Source organism: Macaca nemestrina, chromosome 7 (genome assembly GCF_043159975.1).
Source record: "Macaca nemestrina isolate mMacNem1 chromosome 7, mMacNem.hap1, whole genome shotgun sequence".
Classification (NCBI taxonomy): Eukaryota; Metazoa; Chordata; class Mammalia; order Primates; family Cercopithecidae; genus Macaca; species Macaca nemestrina.
The window spans coordinates 159,000,385-159,017,899 of record NC_092131.1 but is presented as its reverse complement, the minus strand read 5'-3'; the positions used below and the strand labels follow the sequence as shown (position 1 = coordinate 159,017,899).

Genomic DNA, 17,515 nt, shown 5'->3' with positions numbered 1-17,515 from the left:
AGAACTACACATGCATCTCTATATGTGTATCTCTACTTGCTCTAATCCAAGTTTTAAAAATCTAGAATTTTTGCCTCAATAAACATCTTTAGAACATACATGCAAAAACACACAAGTTGTAATCATAGAAGAAACAGGTTGCCTATTATTTTGGGAATAAATTGGAAAATATATCAGAGCAGATATAAATTTAAAATAAGTTTATTGAATCATAACTCATCTCTTGCCTCAAAAGCATGGTGATACAGCATGGACACTACTTTCCTCAGTTTCTAATGATGAACTGAAGTAGTGAGGGCTATCTTGGAAAAATTATATATTGTAATCTAATGCCAAATGGGTAAACTCTACACAAAAGATTTCTCAGGAATTACATTTTTGAATTTTTGTAGTTTCCAGAGATAGAATGAGAACTTCTTGTTCTATTCATCCTATTCTATTTCAAAGGTACTTTTCACAGCAGTATGTTTTGAGGGAAATTAGATTTTTATAAAGATTACTTACTTATTATTTATTTGTTGTACTTATTAATTTTTTTGAGACTACGTTTCGCTCTTGTCTCCCAGGCTGGAGCGCAATGGCGCAATCTCGGCTCACTGGAACCTCCACCTCCCGGGTTCAAGCGATTCTCTCCTGCCTCAGCCTCTTGACTAGCTGGGATTACAGACATGTGCCACCACACTCAGCTAATTTTTGTATTTTTAGTAGAGACAGGGTTTTACCATGTTGGCCAGGCTGGTCTCAAACTCCTGACCTCAGGTGATCCTCCCACCTCGGCCTCCCAAAGTGCTAAGATTACAGGTGTGAGCCACCACGCCCAGCCAATCATTACTTTTTTTACATGAATACTGATGAAGAGCAACTGATTAGTTTATGGAGAGCAAGCACAAAGGAACAGTGAAAATCTAAAGTTGGTAACTTTACACACCACTTTCCAACTTTGATAATAATAATTCATGCAAACAGAATTAGTAATTAAAACTGTTTCAGTCATTCAAAGAAGAAGAAAGGAAAGAAGACATGAGAAAACATGCCTTTTTGTGGCCTTGAGTGAACTTCAATGTTCCTAGTCTCTTTCAAGAACATGTCAGAAGGACAACTTACTTCTGCCAGCACACTGCATGCATTACATGACCACAGCTTCCTGTGTAAGTTCCATATGCCAAGTCTGGATCCATGAAAAGTGGGTCTAGGGTTTCTGGTACAAGGCATAAAAAGGAGGGAAAAAGAGAGACAGGTTATCAGGTCTAAAGTCTAATCACAAACTGTCTTAGGAATGTCCAAGCAAAGTGTCACAATATCATAATAGGAGGATATATAGTAACAAAAAAAGTAATAGTAACAAAAGAGAAAAGCATAAAGCTAACCTGTCAGATATGATTCTAAACTTAGCATGGATTAATAACTCTATCTTTGATTTACTTTTTAACCTTGAATATTGGGTTTAATCTGCATTATCTTGGTTATTTAAGTGATTTTCTATGTTTCCAATATAATTTACTTTTTTAATTTTAATAGTAATTTGATAAATAATAATTTTAAGGGATACTTAGGGGAATTACAACCTCATTTAAAAAAGCACAGATGGCAGGACGCAGTGGCTCACGCCTGTAATCCCAGCTCTCAGGGAGGCAGAGGCGGGAGGATAGCTTGAGCCCAGGAGTTCGAGACCTGCCTGGGTAATATAGCGAGACCCCGTTCTCCACAAAAAGGAGAAAAAAAAAAAAAAAAAGCACAGATGGAGGATTTCAAATTCTGGTTTCATCACTTATAACTCATGGCCATGGGTAAGTTACTTGACCTCTCTGTGCCTCAGGTCCTTCATCTATAAAATGGAACCAATAGTGATAACTAACTCATAGGGCTGTTGTGAAGATTAAGTAAATACACATAAAGCACTTAACAAGTGCCTGGCAATGTTAAGTTTTCAATAAATGCTAGTCTTTATTATCACTATTATTCTAAGGAGCTTTTTTTGTTTGTCTGTTTTGAGATAGGGTCTCACCCTGTTGTGGACCACAGGCTCATGCAACCATGCCTGGCTAATATGTTTGTAGAGATGAGGTTTCGCTATGTTGCCTAGGCTGGTCTCAAACTCCTGAGCTCCAGTGATCCACCCACACCGGCCTCCCAAAGCGCTGGGATTACAGGCGTGGGTCTCAAACTCCTGAGCTCAAGTGATCCGCCCACACCGGCCTCCCAAAGTGCTGGGATTACAGGTGTGAGCCACCATGTCTGGCCTATTCCAAGGGTATTTTAAAATAATAATGATGCTAAAACAGCTAACTCCTGATGTAACAAGTGCAATAAATTATCTAATTAGCATTATTGCCAAGAAAATGTTTAACATGATTCTAATCAGGAGGCAACTTAACAATCAAATAAATTCAGAATGTGATATATTATACAAAACAAGTGGCCTGAATTCTTCAAAAAAACTACTATCATAAAAAAAGGAGGGACTAATCTAGATTAAAATAGAGTAAAGGAAATATAACCAAAGCAACACATGAAATGTGTTTGGATCCTGAGTGAAAAAAAAAGTCTAGCAATTGAAGACATTTTGAGAACTGTTGGAGAAAAACTGATTTTATATTAGATGATATTCCTGGATTATTATTACTTTCTTAAATATGATAACGGTATGGTAGATACATAACCTTACTTCCAAATGTCTTTCAAATATTATTTTCTTTAATTACACAGGCATGAAAAGAAATGCACAAAAGGATATTTATTAAAGAATACATACCTCCTGAGAGTTCTATGGGTTTTCCCCTGTGCTGAGTTAAGGCAGTAGATTTCTGGACACAGGCAGATAATACCATGGCATTATTTTCTATTTTCACCTCTTGTTCTTCTTGGCAAAGGATGCACGTCAGCACCTCCTTTTCAGTAACAGATGGACCCCGTTTAGGACCCAAAGCAATTCTAGAGTAGTCACTGACTGCTGGGGTGCTACCAAAAGAAATGACCAGAAATGAGGACACATGTTTTGGTCACTTGTCTTCATATTTTGGTAGATTTTAAGTAACTATAGGCAAGAAATATAAGAAAGATAATAAAAATAAAAATGATATTTAGCAATATTAAGTTAAAAGCTTCCCCCCTTCCTTTGTGGCTTTTATCAGTTATTTGCTTATTACAAAATACAAGTGTTGCTAAGTGCAAAAAAACAGATGATAAAATGGAATGCATATTATAATTTTATTTAATTTACTACACCAATAAGCTGGGTTATTTTTTTTTCTGGATATAAAAGTAATACAGGGTTATTGAATAAATTTTGGGATATCTGTAATAGTATAAATGTTATATTCCCACAACCTGTAACCTTGTATATTTCCTTCTAGTCTGCTTTCTATTTATAATATACTTCTTCATATAAATAAGATCACATTACATAGATTTGCATCCTGCTCTATTCACTTATAGTTTCTTACATCATTAAAACTTCTTCAGAAACATTTTTAAATGGATGCACAGCTCTTACTACATGTGCCATAATAGTTTTATCCATTCTCTGTCATTAAGCATTTAGGTTTCTATTCTATTTTAGTAGCTATTCAAACTAAAAAACTTACAACTTAATGATTCAGCAATTCTTAGAATCTACTCTTACTGACTGGGCAAAACTCAGGATCTACTGATGTGTACAATATTTAAATAATGGCAAATATTTACAACATGCTGATTGTGAAGCTAGGTACTGTTTCAAATACTTTACCTGTTTACTCAATCCTTAAAATAATCCTATGAGGTAGGTATTATTATTACGTCTAGAGCAGCTGCTGCAAAGATGTCTGCTGCAGGAGTGGAGGCGTCGCTGGGGCAACATGCTCCATTGAGCCCTTGGGTTGGGAACAGGAGGGAGCCCACCCCTTCTGAGTTTGCGGGGCAAGAGCCCTGCACTCCCGGGCACAGCTGCAGCTGCCCAGCTCAGAAGTGCCTGTTCTGAGCCTCTCCCCACTCCCAACACCCGTTCTCATTTTGGAGCAAAGTTGTGAAGGCCATAAAAACCCCAGACTCAGCCAGACTCACATGGGGACTATCAGTTGCAGGAAGGAGCTACCCAATTCAAGTCTCCTGACTCACTGGGATGACCTGCCTGTGGAAAGGCAATACCCATTTTGGATCTCCTCTCCACTGAGTGCTGGACACTCGCTGGGATGACCTGCCTGCAGAAAGAGCCACCCACTTCGGGTCTCTAGAGAGCTGTTCTGTTGCTTAATAAAGCTCTCCACCTTGCTCACCCTCCAGTTGTTCATGTACCTCATTTTTCCTGGAGGCAGGACAAGAACTCAGGAACCACCAAATGGCAGGACTGAAAGAGCTAGTAACACAAACAGGGCTGAAACGCCCATATCTACCGCTTGCCATATTGCAGGTGACAAGGAGAGATAAGCTGTGGTCCTTCAGGGAGCCCAGACCTAGAGGCTCCCTGAGCCAGGGCTGTGACACTCTCTTTGGGGCTTCGCAGTCTCTGGCATCTCTGGCTTCCAGGTGCTACCACATTCCCCTTGTCCAGACACGAGTCCCCACAGCAGAAGCTGCTGGTGCATATGATCCAGGTGCAGGCTTACACAAAGCTGGCCCCTGTCCCAGTGCCGAGAGCTGCCTGCCCGTGCACAGTGGCTGGACCCTGCAGGTGCCCGCTCATGCACCCCTGGTCACTCCACACCTGGCTCACCCTTGGCAGGCATGGGATCCAGGCTGGTAGTGTGAGCCAAGTGCAGCCTGCCGGGTCAAGTAGGCAGGATGAGCCCAGAGAGACTGAGCAAAATTCTGGCAAAGGTGCCACTGGCCACAGAGGTTTCTGGCTGGAAAAGCAACACCCTAAGGATTGTGTGACACTACCACTCTTCAGATGAAGAAACTGAGGCCTAGTGACAATAAGAGACTCACCCAATGACTCATTAATAGTATGTAGCAGAGTCAGGATTTAATCCAGGTAATCTAGGCTCACAGTCTATGCTCTGAACTACTCTGCAATATTGTCTCTGTGCAAGAAGCTCCCTGAACTATGGTATATCACTGAACAATAAATAAATATTCATCATCATTATAAATGAACTTACCTAACAGAAAATACTCTGCAGCTTTTTGTTTTTTGTTTGAGACAGAGTCTTGCACTGTTGCCAGGCTGGAGCGCAGTGGCGCGATCTCAGCTCATTGCCACCCGTGCCTCCCAGGTTCAAGTGATTCTCCGTGCCTCGGCCTCCCAAGTAGCTGGGATTACAGGCGCCTGCCACCATGCCCAGCTAATTTTTTTGTATTTTTAGTACAGACGGAGTTTCACTATGTTGGCCAGGCTGGTCTCAAATCCCTGACCTCGTGATCTGCCTGCCTTGGCCTCCCAAAGTGCTGGGATTACAGGCGTAAGTCACCGCACCTGGCCTACTCTGCAGTTTTTAAAAGGTGGTCATTACGTGGTACCACCTCCTAGGAGGCATCTAGCAATAAATTATGAAAGGTTTACTTATTGATTGTCACAAGGTACTAGTGGGCACAGGATGCAGTCCCACAATTCACAGGACAGTACTGCAAAAAAAAAAAAAGCTGCGTAAATGCCAAGACTGAAAAATGCTGAGCTCGTTTTGTATATAAGAACATATATAGGTTTCCAAGACATAATACAGAGTGAAAATGGGAAGTTGTAGAGTGATATGTACATAATACTATTAATGTAAATAAAACCAAAGGCTGAATGACATGCTATAATTTCTGTGGCTACATATATTTGTATTAATAACATAGGAAAAATTCTGGCAGATACACATAAAACTTATAACCAGAGAACCTTTAAGGAGCAGAAAGAGCCGGGCGCGGTGGCTCAAGCCTGTAATCCCAGCACTTTGGGAGGCCGAGGCGGGCGGATCACAAGGTCAGGAGATCGAGACCACAGTGAAACCCCGTCTCTACTAAAAATACAAAAAATTAGCCGGGCGCGGTGGCGGGCGCCTGTAGTCCCAGCTACTCAGGAGGCTGAGGCAGGAGAATGGCGGGAACCCGGGAGGCGGAGCTTGCAGTGAGCCGAGATCGCGCCACTGCACTCCAGCCTGGGCAACAGCGTGAGACTCCGTCTCAAAAAAAAAAAAAAAAAAAAAAAAGGAGCAGAAAGAAGTCCAGGATTTGGGCCGGTGCTCAAATGGAACTTTAGCTTTATCTCTGACATTCAGCTTTCAAGAGGAAAATTATTAATGTACCTACGTAATTTGGCCAGGCACAATAGCTCACGCCTATAAGTCCAGCACTCTGGGAGGCTGAGGTGGGAAGATCATTTGAGGCCAGGAGTTCGAGACCAGCCTGGCCAACATGGTGAAACCCCGTCTCTCTAAAAATACAACAACAACAACAACAACAAAATTAGCCAGGTGTGGTGGCAGGCCTCTGTAATCCCAGCTACTCAGGAGGTGGAGGCAGGAGAATCGCTTGAACCAAGGAGGCGGAGGTTGCAGTGAGCCAAGATCAAACCACTGTACTCCAGTCTAGGCGACAAAGCAAGATTCCATCTCGTGTGTGTGTGTGTGTGTGTGTGTTTGTGTAAAACTATGTAATTAAAATTTTGGCTGGGTGTGGTGATACACGTCTGTAGTCCCAGCTACTCAGGAGGGTAAGGCAGGAAGATCACTTGAGCCCAGGAGTTTGAGGCTGTAGTGCATCATAATTATCCCTGTGAAGAGCCACTGCATTCTAGCCTGGGCAACACAGTGAGACCCCATCTCTTAAAAAAAAAAAAGGGGGGGTTTTAAAAAAAATATGAGAGAATATATTTGAGACTTTGGGATAGGAAAAGCTTTCTTAAACAAAATATTAATACAAAAAGTTAAAACTCTAAAAGACTGATAAATTTGTCTTTATCAACACTGCACACTTCTCTATGGCTAAACCCCATAATTAAGGTTAAAGAAACACGGACAAAATATGGGAAACATATGTAACAAAGTTAAGTATTGATTTTAAGATTTATATAAGTCAATAAGACAAGAGCAAACACCCAATAGAGATGAGCAAAGAATAATAATAGGCAATTCCCAGAGGATAAAATGTAAAAGGTCAGTGAATAATCATATGAGAAGATGCTCTATCTAGTACTAACTAGCAACTGGGGAAATTCAGCCAGATTGGCACAAATCTGTAATTTTAATAATATCACATTTTCAAGTACTGAAAATAGTTAAGTATTGGTGAGAACAAAGTAAATGGGGCACCTATATGCACTATCAGGAGCAGAAACTGGTAAAACCACTCTGGATGGAAATGTGGCCATATCTATAAAAATTTTAACTCAGCCCTTTCCCTTACTGGACTCCTTGACTAAGTACTTGCAGAGTTGCACAAGGAGACACGTACAAAAAGGTTCCCATGAACTGTAATAAGGAAAAATTAGAAGCAACCTAAATGTATAAAGTCAGACAAATAAACTACTATATAACCACATCAGAGACCACTATGCAGCAGTTATAAACAATGATGTAGAATCTACACTATAGAGTGATATGTACTGATATCCAAAGATTCCTAAGACATTGAAACAGCAAGCTGCAGACAAAATGTATGGTTAAAAAAGAAAAACCACTAGAAAACACGAAACAAGCCTCACTATTTCTTCATGTACTCATGTTCATAAATGCATAGAAAGAGGTCTAAGAACAGTGGTAATTTGTAATCATGGTTACGTGTGGATAAAGATCAGTAATGCAAAGATGGTCAAAGGGGGACTTCCTGCATTATTTAAATTGTTTTCAATAAGAACACATTAAAAAATCACATGTCCAATCAATCAGGCAATAAAAATAAATAATGAAAGCATTAAGGCCATAAATGAACTCTGAGTACACCTTTACTTACACCTTCTTATTTTATTGTCAATAGTTTCTTTCTCACTATTTCTAAATAGTATGTTGTTAATACACAATATCTAGAGATGGGACTTTGGCTTGTCATTTAAAATTTCCAGTTTTAGTACAATATAGTCAGCCAAGGAAAGCATACCTTCATATCTTTTTATTTTTAATCACTAATATAATCATTATTCTTTATGGTCCTTGTTAGCTTACTCAGCTTCAAGACTAAAGATACAGATCAGACAGGATGTAATGTGCCTACTATTATTCCAAAAGCACAATTTTCTGAAAGTATCCACAACATTTTTTTTTTTGAGACAGAGTCTTGCTCTGTTGCCCAAGCTGGAGTGCAGTGGCATAATCTCTGCTCCCTACAACCTCTGGCTCCCAAGTTTAGGCGATTCTCGTGCCTCAGCCTCCCGAGTAGCTGGGACTCAATGCATGCATAGCCACAACCAGCTAATTTTTGTATTTTCAGTAGAGATGTGGTTTTGCCTGTTGGCCAGGCTGGTCTCGAACTCCTGACCTCAGGTGATCCACCCGCCTCGGCCTCCCAAAGTGTTGGGATTACAGGCGTTAGCCACCGCTCACAGCCCACAACACATATTGTTTTAAACAGCAGTGAAATCTTGTCTTAAAAAAGGGCCAAAGCGGGTACTTCCAGTATTTTAAATTTCTTGGAATGCTTTTCAAAGTAACATTATTATGTCTCCTCCCTTTTCTCACTGTATAATAGCCTACAAAGCACAGCTCAGAAAATTAACCAGTTTCTCTAAGAGCATACCACAGTCAGAACTCAGAAAACCAGATTTACTGATTCTAATTCCAAGGTGCTATCCATACCTGTAGTTATAGGCAATGTCCTTCTTCTCTTTAAGAAAAAAAAAAAAAAATTATAAGAGCCACCTTTTTCAGGCAAAGAATTTGTTTCCAGTATGTAATAGCTGCAGTCATTTTTATTAGAAATAATAATGTGAAGTAAGTGAACTGATGTGTAAATGTGTACCTAAAAGTGCTAATGCATACAAAATAATGGGTTTTTGTGCATAAAGGTTCCTAACATAACTTTACTGCACACTCAATGCATTTATCAGTATAAAATTATATTCAATAAATACCTTAAGAGTCTTCACTCTGACCTTTCTAGAATGAAAATAGTTGAATTTCTCTTGCCACAAAATACATTTTAGAAAAGCATAATTTAAAGTGACTATTTAACTTTTCCTCCAAAATATGAGTTGGTAATTTTGGGGTTTGCTTTATTTTACCTCTCTTCCTCCATAATGGAGTCTTCTTTCCCAGGCATTTCTGTTGTATTGTCATACATGAGTTTATGCGTTTCAATGAAGTTTTTCTGTAAGGCAGACATCTGAGCCATGATCTTCTGGCGATGTAGCCTAGCAGCTTCAGCTTTTCTTTTTCGTTCTGCTTTTTCTTTATCATGAGTAATCTGGGTATTAAGAAATGACAAATTTAGGTCAGATCCACTGTTAAAAATTTATATACGCTGTTTGGATGGCAAAATTCCTTAGAATAAGATTCTGAAACCCTGATTACCCCTTACATCCTGGATTCAGTTTAATGTTTCAAAATTAGCATTACAGGCTGCATGACATCACACAACTAATTATTCCTTTAGTTATTTAAATAATTTGCTGTAAAAAGCTAAGAACCTTAAATATCCAATTAACTGCCCTTTATACTCAGTGCAGGTGTATTAAGAAATAAAATTGGATAAAACAAAATTTCAAAATCATTTGTCAATCACTTAATCACTGACAATTTAAACAATCTTGATTTCTAACAGTTACTTCTAAATGCACTGTTAAAAATGAGAACTTTAACAACTTTTTTAACTTTAACAATATTACTGAGATACATTTGGTGCATTTTAAATTTCTATTCAAATTTACATCCAGTGTGTTTTACTTTTAGGAAGAACATGTAATAACCACAAATAGTATTATTCTAATAATATAAATATTAGAATCATCAAAACCTGATTCACTGTATTATAGAAATAACACAAATATTATTGCATTTCATTGAATCTAAGATGTACCACTATCTTATATTTCTCTAAAAAATGCTGTTGATGAAAGTCATTTATTGTGAGACATATCCCAATTTAAGTCACTAAAATATATTAAAAGCTAATAAAATATGGTATTTCAGTTTTTTGTTTTTGAGATGGAAACTTGCTCTGTCACCCAGGCTGGAATGCAGTAGCGTGATCTTGGTTCACTGCAACCTCTGCCTCCTAGGTTCAAGTGATTTTCGTGCCTCAGCCTCCTGAGCAGCTGGGACTACATGAGCACGCCACCACATTGGGCTAATTTTTGTATTTTTATTAGAGACACGGTTTTGCCATATTGGCCAGGCTGGTCTTGAACTCCTGACCTCAAGGGATCTACCCACCTCCACCTCCCAAAGAGCTGGGATTACAGGAGTGAGCCACACACGCTCAGCCAAAATATGGTATTTCTAATAGAGCTCTACTATATATCAATTTCTCCTGTTTTTGCAAAATACAAAAATTATACTGCATTGCCATGTACTATTAATCCCCACAATACAGAAACATAATGAATAAAAGATGAACAGATCTCATATACTTTACAATAAACAGGTTTCTCCTAACGAAAAAGCAGCAGCTCCCTTATACCAGTAAAGTTCAAAGACAGAGATGAATGTCACCATTACTACAGTGTTATTACAGTGTCATACCTCATCATTCTTAACAGATTCTGATCCTGATGTGGTTGCTACAATTAAACAAGATTTTTCTCTTAATCGCTTCACTGTGTCAAACATCTGTGAAAAACAGATGAAATGTTAAAAGAGTTAGTTAGACCTTTAGACCGACCAGGAACAGAAACATCCACTAATTTAATTTTGGCATCATATCTCCAAATGTCTTTCACTTAAAACTATTTCAATATATGAAGAAAAAAAGTGACTCTGTGACAAACATCTCCCCTGGTCAATGAGCAATTCAGCTAAGGAGGAGGCCACTGGTAGCACAATCAGCTGATTCAGTAGGCTGGGGGCATGCCTCTGTTAGCTTTCAAGAGATTTGCCAGGAAACAAATATTTTTTTAATCTGAAATAACATTTTTGTGCAAAAACACATAAAAACAAAGATACAAAACGGTGACTGCTCTTTTGGAGGCAGAGGCGGGGTAATCTCAGCACTTTGGGAGGCCAAGGAGGGTGGATCACCTGAGGTCAGGAGTTAGAGATCAGCCTGGCCAACGTAGCAAAATCCTGTCTCTACTAAAAATACAAAAATTAGTCGGGCGTGGTGACCCATGCCTGTGATGCCAGCTACTTGGGAGGCTGAGGTAGGAGAATCGCTTGAACCCAGGAAGTGGAGGTTGCAATGAGCTGAGATCGTGCCACTGCACTCCAGCCTAGGTGACAGAGTGAGATCCTGTCTCAAAAAAAAAAAAAAGACAAAGATACAAAATGGGAAGTAAAATCCTCCTCTCCCTGATTGCAACACCTCTATCAGAATATATAATTTTTATATTTACATCTATTTTCATAAAAAGAGATGCTACCATACATACTGTTTCACACATCCTCTTTTCACTTAATCATTTATCTTCGGGGACATTTCTTTTTCTTTTTCTTTTTTTTTTAACAGAGTCTTGCTCTGTCACCCAGGCTGGAGCACAGTGGCGCGATCTTGGCTCACTGCAAGCTACACCTCCCGGGTTCGTGCCATTCTCCTGCCTCAGCCTCCTGAGTAGCTGGGACTACAGGCGCCCACCAGAACGCCTGGCTAATTTTTGTATTTTTAGTAGAGACGGGGTTTCACCGTGTTAGCCAGGATGGTCTCGATCTCCTGACCTTGTGATCCACCCGCTGGGCCTGTGCTGCGATTAAAGGCGTGAGCCATCGCACCCAGCCTATCTTCGGAGACATTTCCACAAGAGCTTACACAGAACTGCCTCATTCTTATTAACAAAGGTCATGGTTTCAGCATGAATACATTCATTAATTCATTCATTAATGCATTAATTCATTCATTTGACAGAGTTTCACTCTGTCGTCCCGGCTGGAGTGCAGTGGCACAATCTTGGCTCACTGCAACCTCTGTCTCCCAGGCTCATGCCATCTTCTCACCTCAGCTTCTCAAGTAGCTGGGACTAGAGGCACACACCACCACATCCTTGGCTAACTTTTATATTTTTTGTAGAGATGGGAGTTTTTGCCACATTGTCCAGACTGGTCTTGAACTTCTGGGCTCAAGCAAGCCACCCACCTTGGTATGAGTCACTGTGCCCAGTAAAATTTATTTATATTTTGAAGGAACCTTGGTCTCATGAGGAAAAATTTCCCACGATGAACACTTACAACATAGCTTTAAATCGACCATCTGGATAGAGTATCTAATGTTTTTAACAGCAGACACGTATGCTTTTACATCTTTTGATAATAAAATTTAGTATTCTAATTGAAAATGAATTTTCAGGACTAGATCTGCAATTCATAACACCATCTCTATGGGATATGAACATTGAACTAAATGGTACCTCAACTGACTTTCTTAATAGTTACCTACTTTTGTTTGATTTTACATCTTAAAATAATATTGGCTAGTTTAACACAAATACTAAATATTCATAAAATCTACTTCAAGAAGAATTTTAATAATATAATTATCTTATAGTTACATCGTTACATCATGCTTAACGACTGTTTCTAATTGAGTAGTAAAAAGAGCTGCCCTCTTAAAGTATAAATCAGTACCAAGATTTCCAATTGACAAGAATGTGAAAAATAACTACCCTATACATTCTAATTATCAAAACAATACTTAGTAATAAACATCAGAATATCTTAATGAATGCAATGAGTGCAGAAGCTCCATAATCCTGGTTTCATGCTTTTTTTTTTTTTTTTTTTGAGACAGAGTCTCACTCTGTCGTCCAGGCTGGAGTGCAGGAGCGCGATCTTGGCTCACTGCAACTTCTGCCCTCCGAGTTCAGGCAATTCTCCTGCCTCAGCCTCCTGAGTAGCTGGGATTACAGGTGCCTGCCACCATGCCCAGCTAATTTTTTTTTCTTTTTTTTTTTTTTAGTTTTAGTAGAAACGGGGTTTTGCCATCTTGGCCAGGCTGGTCTTAAACTACTGATCTCGTGGTCCACCCACGCCGGCCTCCCAAAGTGCTGGGATTACAGGCGTGAGCCACCGCACCCAGCCAGTTTCATGTTTCTATGTGGAGGTTTTCCATTCAAGTAACATTCCTGGCGTCTCTCTCCCCTGCTTATTTAATTCACTTGTCTCCAAAGGCAATGCTATCTACTCAATAGCTCAAGCACCAAATCCAGGAGTCATTTTTTATTTCCTTTTTTCTGAGATAGATTCTTGTTCTGTTACCCAGGCTGGAGTGCAGTGGTGCGATCTCGACTCACCGCAATCTCCACCTCCCTGGTTGAAGCAATTCTCCTGCCTCAGCCTCCCGAGTAGCTGGGACTACAGGCTTGCACCACCACGCCTGGCTAATTTTTTTATTTTTAGTAGAGATGAGGTTTCACCATGTTGGCCAGTCTGGTCTTGAACTCCTGCCCTCAGGTGATCTGCCCGTCTTGGCCTCCCAAAGTGCTGGGATTACAGGAGCTAGCCACCGTGCCCAGCCTCATCTTTGATTTATTTCCTTCATCCCTCCCATCAGACTGATGAGCAAGTACTACAGATTCTATCTTCATATACCTTCAAGATACACCTTAATCGGCCAGGCGTGGTGGCTCAAGCCTGTAATCCCAGCACTTTGGGAGGCCGAGACGGGCGGATCACGAGGTCAGGAGATCGGGACCATCCTGGCTAACACGGTGAAACCCCGTCTCTACTAAAAAAAATACAAAAAACTAGCCGGGCGAGGTGGCAGGCGCCTGTGGTCCCAGCTATTCGGGAGGCCGAGGCAGGAGAATGGCGTGAACCCGGGAGGCAGAGCTTGCAGTGAGCTGAGATCACGCCACTGCACTCCAGCCTGGGCGACAGAGCGAGACTCCGTCTCAAAAAAACAAAGGTACACCTTAATCAGTTCAGATTCTTACTATCTGCATCTTAGCCTAGGTCATGCTTATTTCACATCAAGATTACTGCAACAGTCTCCTAATAGTTTCCTTACTTCTATGCCTATCCCCTGTAATCCATTTATTCCACAGCAGCCAACACCATCTTGTACAAATATAGATTAGGTCACTTAAAATCCGCCAGTATTTTCCCATTGTGCTAAAAAATTATCACTTTATGCTGACTTATAAGGACCTACAAGGGCTGGGCGCGGTGGCTCAAGCCTGTAATCCCAGCACTTTGGGAGGCCGAGACGGGCGGATCACTAGGTCAGGAAATCGAGACCATCCTGGCGAACACGGTGAAACCCCGTCTCTACTAAAAAATACAAAAAACTAGCCGGGCGAGGCGGCGGGCGCCTGTAGTCCCAGCTACTCGGGAGGCTGAGGCAGGAGAATGGCGTAAACCCGGGGGGCGGAGCTTGCAGTGAGTTGAGATCCGGCCACTGCACTCCAGCCCGGGCAATAGAGCCAGACTCCGTCTCAAAAAAAAAAAAAAAAAAAAAAAGGACCTACAAGATCTGGCCCCCGGCTGCCCCTCTGACCTCACTGCCTACTTTTCCATCCCTCACCCATTATGTTCCAGCCATACTGGTCTTCTTTCTGGCCACCACAGAGCTTTTGCACTGCTGTTCACTCTTTCTGGAGTACTCTTCCAGACTCTTCTAAGACTGATTCCATGTCATTCAGGCCTTAGCTCTAATGTCGTATTTTGAGAGAGGCCTTCCCTAATTACCCAAAGTAACCCCTTACTCATCTATTGAATTACCCTGATATTTTCTTGTTTATTTATTTGTTTAATGTCTGTCCCTCAACTACAGTATATGTTCCATGATAGCGAGCACCTTGTCTGTCTTGTTCCATCTAGAAATCTATAAATGAGCATGGCACATGGTAGGTATTCAGTAAAGTTGACTAAATAACGACAAAAAAATAAATAAATCTTAGCTTATTTTTAAAACTACACTAAAATATAGGAAAATAGAATTATTAACATGAAGAATAAGTGATTGTGTAAACCAGAAGTAAATGGCTACAATGGTACAGCGGTTTAATTTTGGAGGCAAGCAGAGAATTCTTAAATATTTAAACCAAGACAGGATCACTTTACTTTTCTAGTTTACCTGAAGGATCCACGTTATCATGTCCTTCTGGCCTTCTAACTGGGGAATTCCTTTGAGTTTTTCCAAAAGCATTTGTATATTCATGGCTGAACTTCCCAATCCTTTTTTAAAACACAAAATCACACATCATAAATAAATACATACAGTCATCTCTTGGTATCCTCAGGGAATTGGTTTCAGGACCCCTATGGACACCAAAATCCACTAATGCTCAATTCCCTTATATAAAATGGTATAGTATTTTCATAAAATCTATACAGACGCTTCTGTATGCTTTAAATCATCTCTAGACTACTTATAATGTCTAATACAATGTAAATGCTATGTAAATAGTTGTTAGATAATATTGTTTTGGGAATAATGACAAGAAAAAAAATGTCTGTACATGTTCAGCACAGTGACAACCATCCTTTCCTTTTTCCCTCTGAATATTTTCAATCTGCGACTGGTTGAATCCCTAGATATGGAACCCACAGATATGGAGGGTCAATTATATCTTCATAATTATGTACAAATTACAATTTCTAGTTAATGTTATTTACATTGATAACCAAGGTTTGCCAATCAATCCCTTAACTACATTAATTTTTCAATGGACGAATCTGCAATTATATGAAGTACTGGGTTATAATGATACGATCTATTAAATTTAAAAATGAGTTTAAGTCTCTCTCTTACATCTTTTACTGGCACTGCTAAGTGAAAGCTACCCTAAATATCTGTCTCTGGTCTTTTCTCTGCTTTACTCAACATCTAAGCAAAAGTGCTTAATGAGAAACAAAATTGCCAAAAATATTGAAGTGGGGGATGTCATATCCATAAACTGAATAGGTTTTTGATGTCTTCAGGGATCTAAAGAATACAGCATGTAAACAGAAAACATTTGTCTCCTATTGTTTTTATAATCAACATGCCTGGAATGTGCTTTGAAAAAACTATCTTAATCAGGTAGGATTTATTAGAAATCTAATTTAAAACTATCCTTTTCTTCCAAGTTGAATACAATGCAAAATGAACACATTATCATTCAGATTTCTAGCATTTAAAATTCAGAAACATTAATATCTTATTAAGACATGTCACATGAATGCTATGGTTGACACAGCAGAAAATATTTGATAATACTGAGATGAGGAATTAAAGTAAAAATCACCAATATATGCAACCAAAAAAAAAAAAAGGTGGGGAGATCACGTAGTAAAAAGATTGTAGTAAAGACTACAGTAAAGGATTTAAAAATATATTAGTATACTTGAAAATACTAGTTACAAACTAAGAATGCTAGGAAAAAAAAATTATTTCAGGGTTACCTATGTTTTAAGGACTGACAGATTAAAACTCTGTAAGATATAAACTTTCAGGTTTGACAAACTAAAACTCCTTAAGATCTAAACTTTCAATGACAAATGTGTTGAAGAGTGATACTCAAACATACTTGAAGCCTTATGATAAAAGTCAAATGTTACTTCTTCTTCAGGAGCTTTTTGAAGCTGTTGCTTCTCTTCTAGTAAACCCAATGCCAGAATATGAAAAGCCTGAAGGAGGAAAATAAGAGATCTTTAAAATTGAGCTTCTTCAGGTAAATATATTTTTAATTTAATTTTTATTTTTTTCAGAGACTGGTCTCACTCTGTCACCCAGGCAGGAGGGCAGTGGGGCAATCCTAGCTTACTACAGCCTTAAGCTCTTCGGGTCAAGTGATCCTCCTGCCTCAGCCTCTTGAGTGGCCGGGGACTAGAGGTGCACACCACCATGCACAACTAATTTTTTTTCGGGGGCCAGGGGGTAATAGACAGCGTCTCACTAGGTAGGCCAGGCTGGTCTTAAACTCCTGCGCTCAAGTGATCCTCCTGCTTCAGCTTCCCAAAGTGCTGCAATTACAGGTATGGGCCACCATGCCTAGCAAAGTAAATCCATTTTAAGTAGAAGTATAAAAATAAGAAAGCTGATATGTAAAAAACACAAAGGTTTCAGCAGTTCACATTAAGCAGTTTACAGACAGAGAAATGATGAATACACATAAGAAAAATGTTCAACCTGGCCCGGCGCTGGTGGCTCATGCTTGTAATCCCAGCACTTTGGGAGGTCAGGGCAGGTGGATCACCTGAGGTCAGGAGTTTGTGACCAGCCTGGTCAACATGGTGAAACCTCGTCTCTACTAAAAATACAAAATGAGCTGGGCATGGTAATGGGCGCCTGTAATCCCAGTTGCTTGGGAGGCTGAGGCAGGAGAATAGCTTGAACCCAGAGGCGGAAGTTGCAGTGAGCCAAGATTGTGTCACTGCACTCCAGCCTACTCCAGCCTGGGGGGACTAGAGTGAAACTCCATCTCAAAAAAAAAAAAAAAAAAAAAAAGTTCAACCTCACTTAGAGAAAAATGAGTTGAAACAAGATCATCCTATTTTTCACCTATTACAGTGGCAAAAATTTTGGTGTTTAGTAAAATATAGAGCTGGCATAG

At 39.8% G+C, this 17,515-nt stretch overlaps 1 protein-coding gene across 4 annotated transcripts in view; it reads right to left on the bottom strand.

Moving 5' to 3' along the window:
• LOC105491520 (ubiquitin protein ligase E3 component n-recognin 1) overlaps positions 1-17,515 on the bottom strand; it is a 155,979-nt gene that overhangs the window by 55,962 nt on the left and 82,502 nt on the right. For all 4 annotated transcript variants that reach the window (XR_011606125.1, XR_011606124.1, XM_011758032.3 and 1 more), the window contains 6 exons: positions 16,490-16,589; positions 15,055-15,155; positions 10,575-10,661; positions 9,116-9,297; positions 2,753-2,958; positions 1,105-1,198 (listed from right to left, as the gene is read on the bottom strand). Coding sequence is in view for 2 of the 4 variants with exons in the window: in XM_011758032.3 (XP_011756334.2) it covers positions 1,105-1,198; positions 2,753-2,958; positions 9,116-9,297; positions 10,575-10,661; positions 15,055-15,155; positions 16,490-16,589 (770 nt within the window). In the remaining 2 variants the exon portion in view is untranslated. The remainder of the gene's footprint in view (positions 1-1,104; positions 1,199-2,752; positions 2,959-9,115; positions 9,298-10,574; positions 10,662-15,054; positions 15,156-16,489; positions 16,590-17,515) is intronic.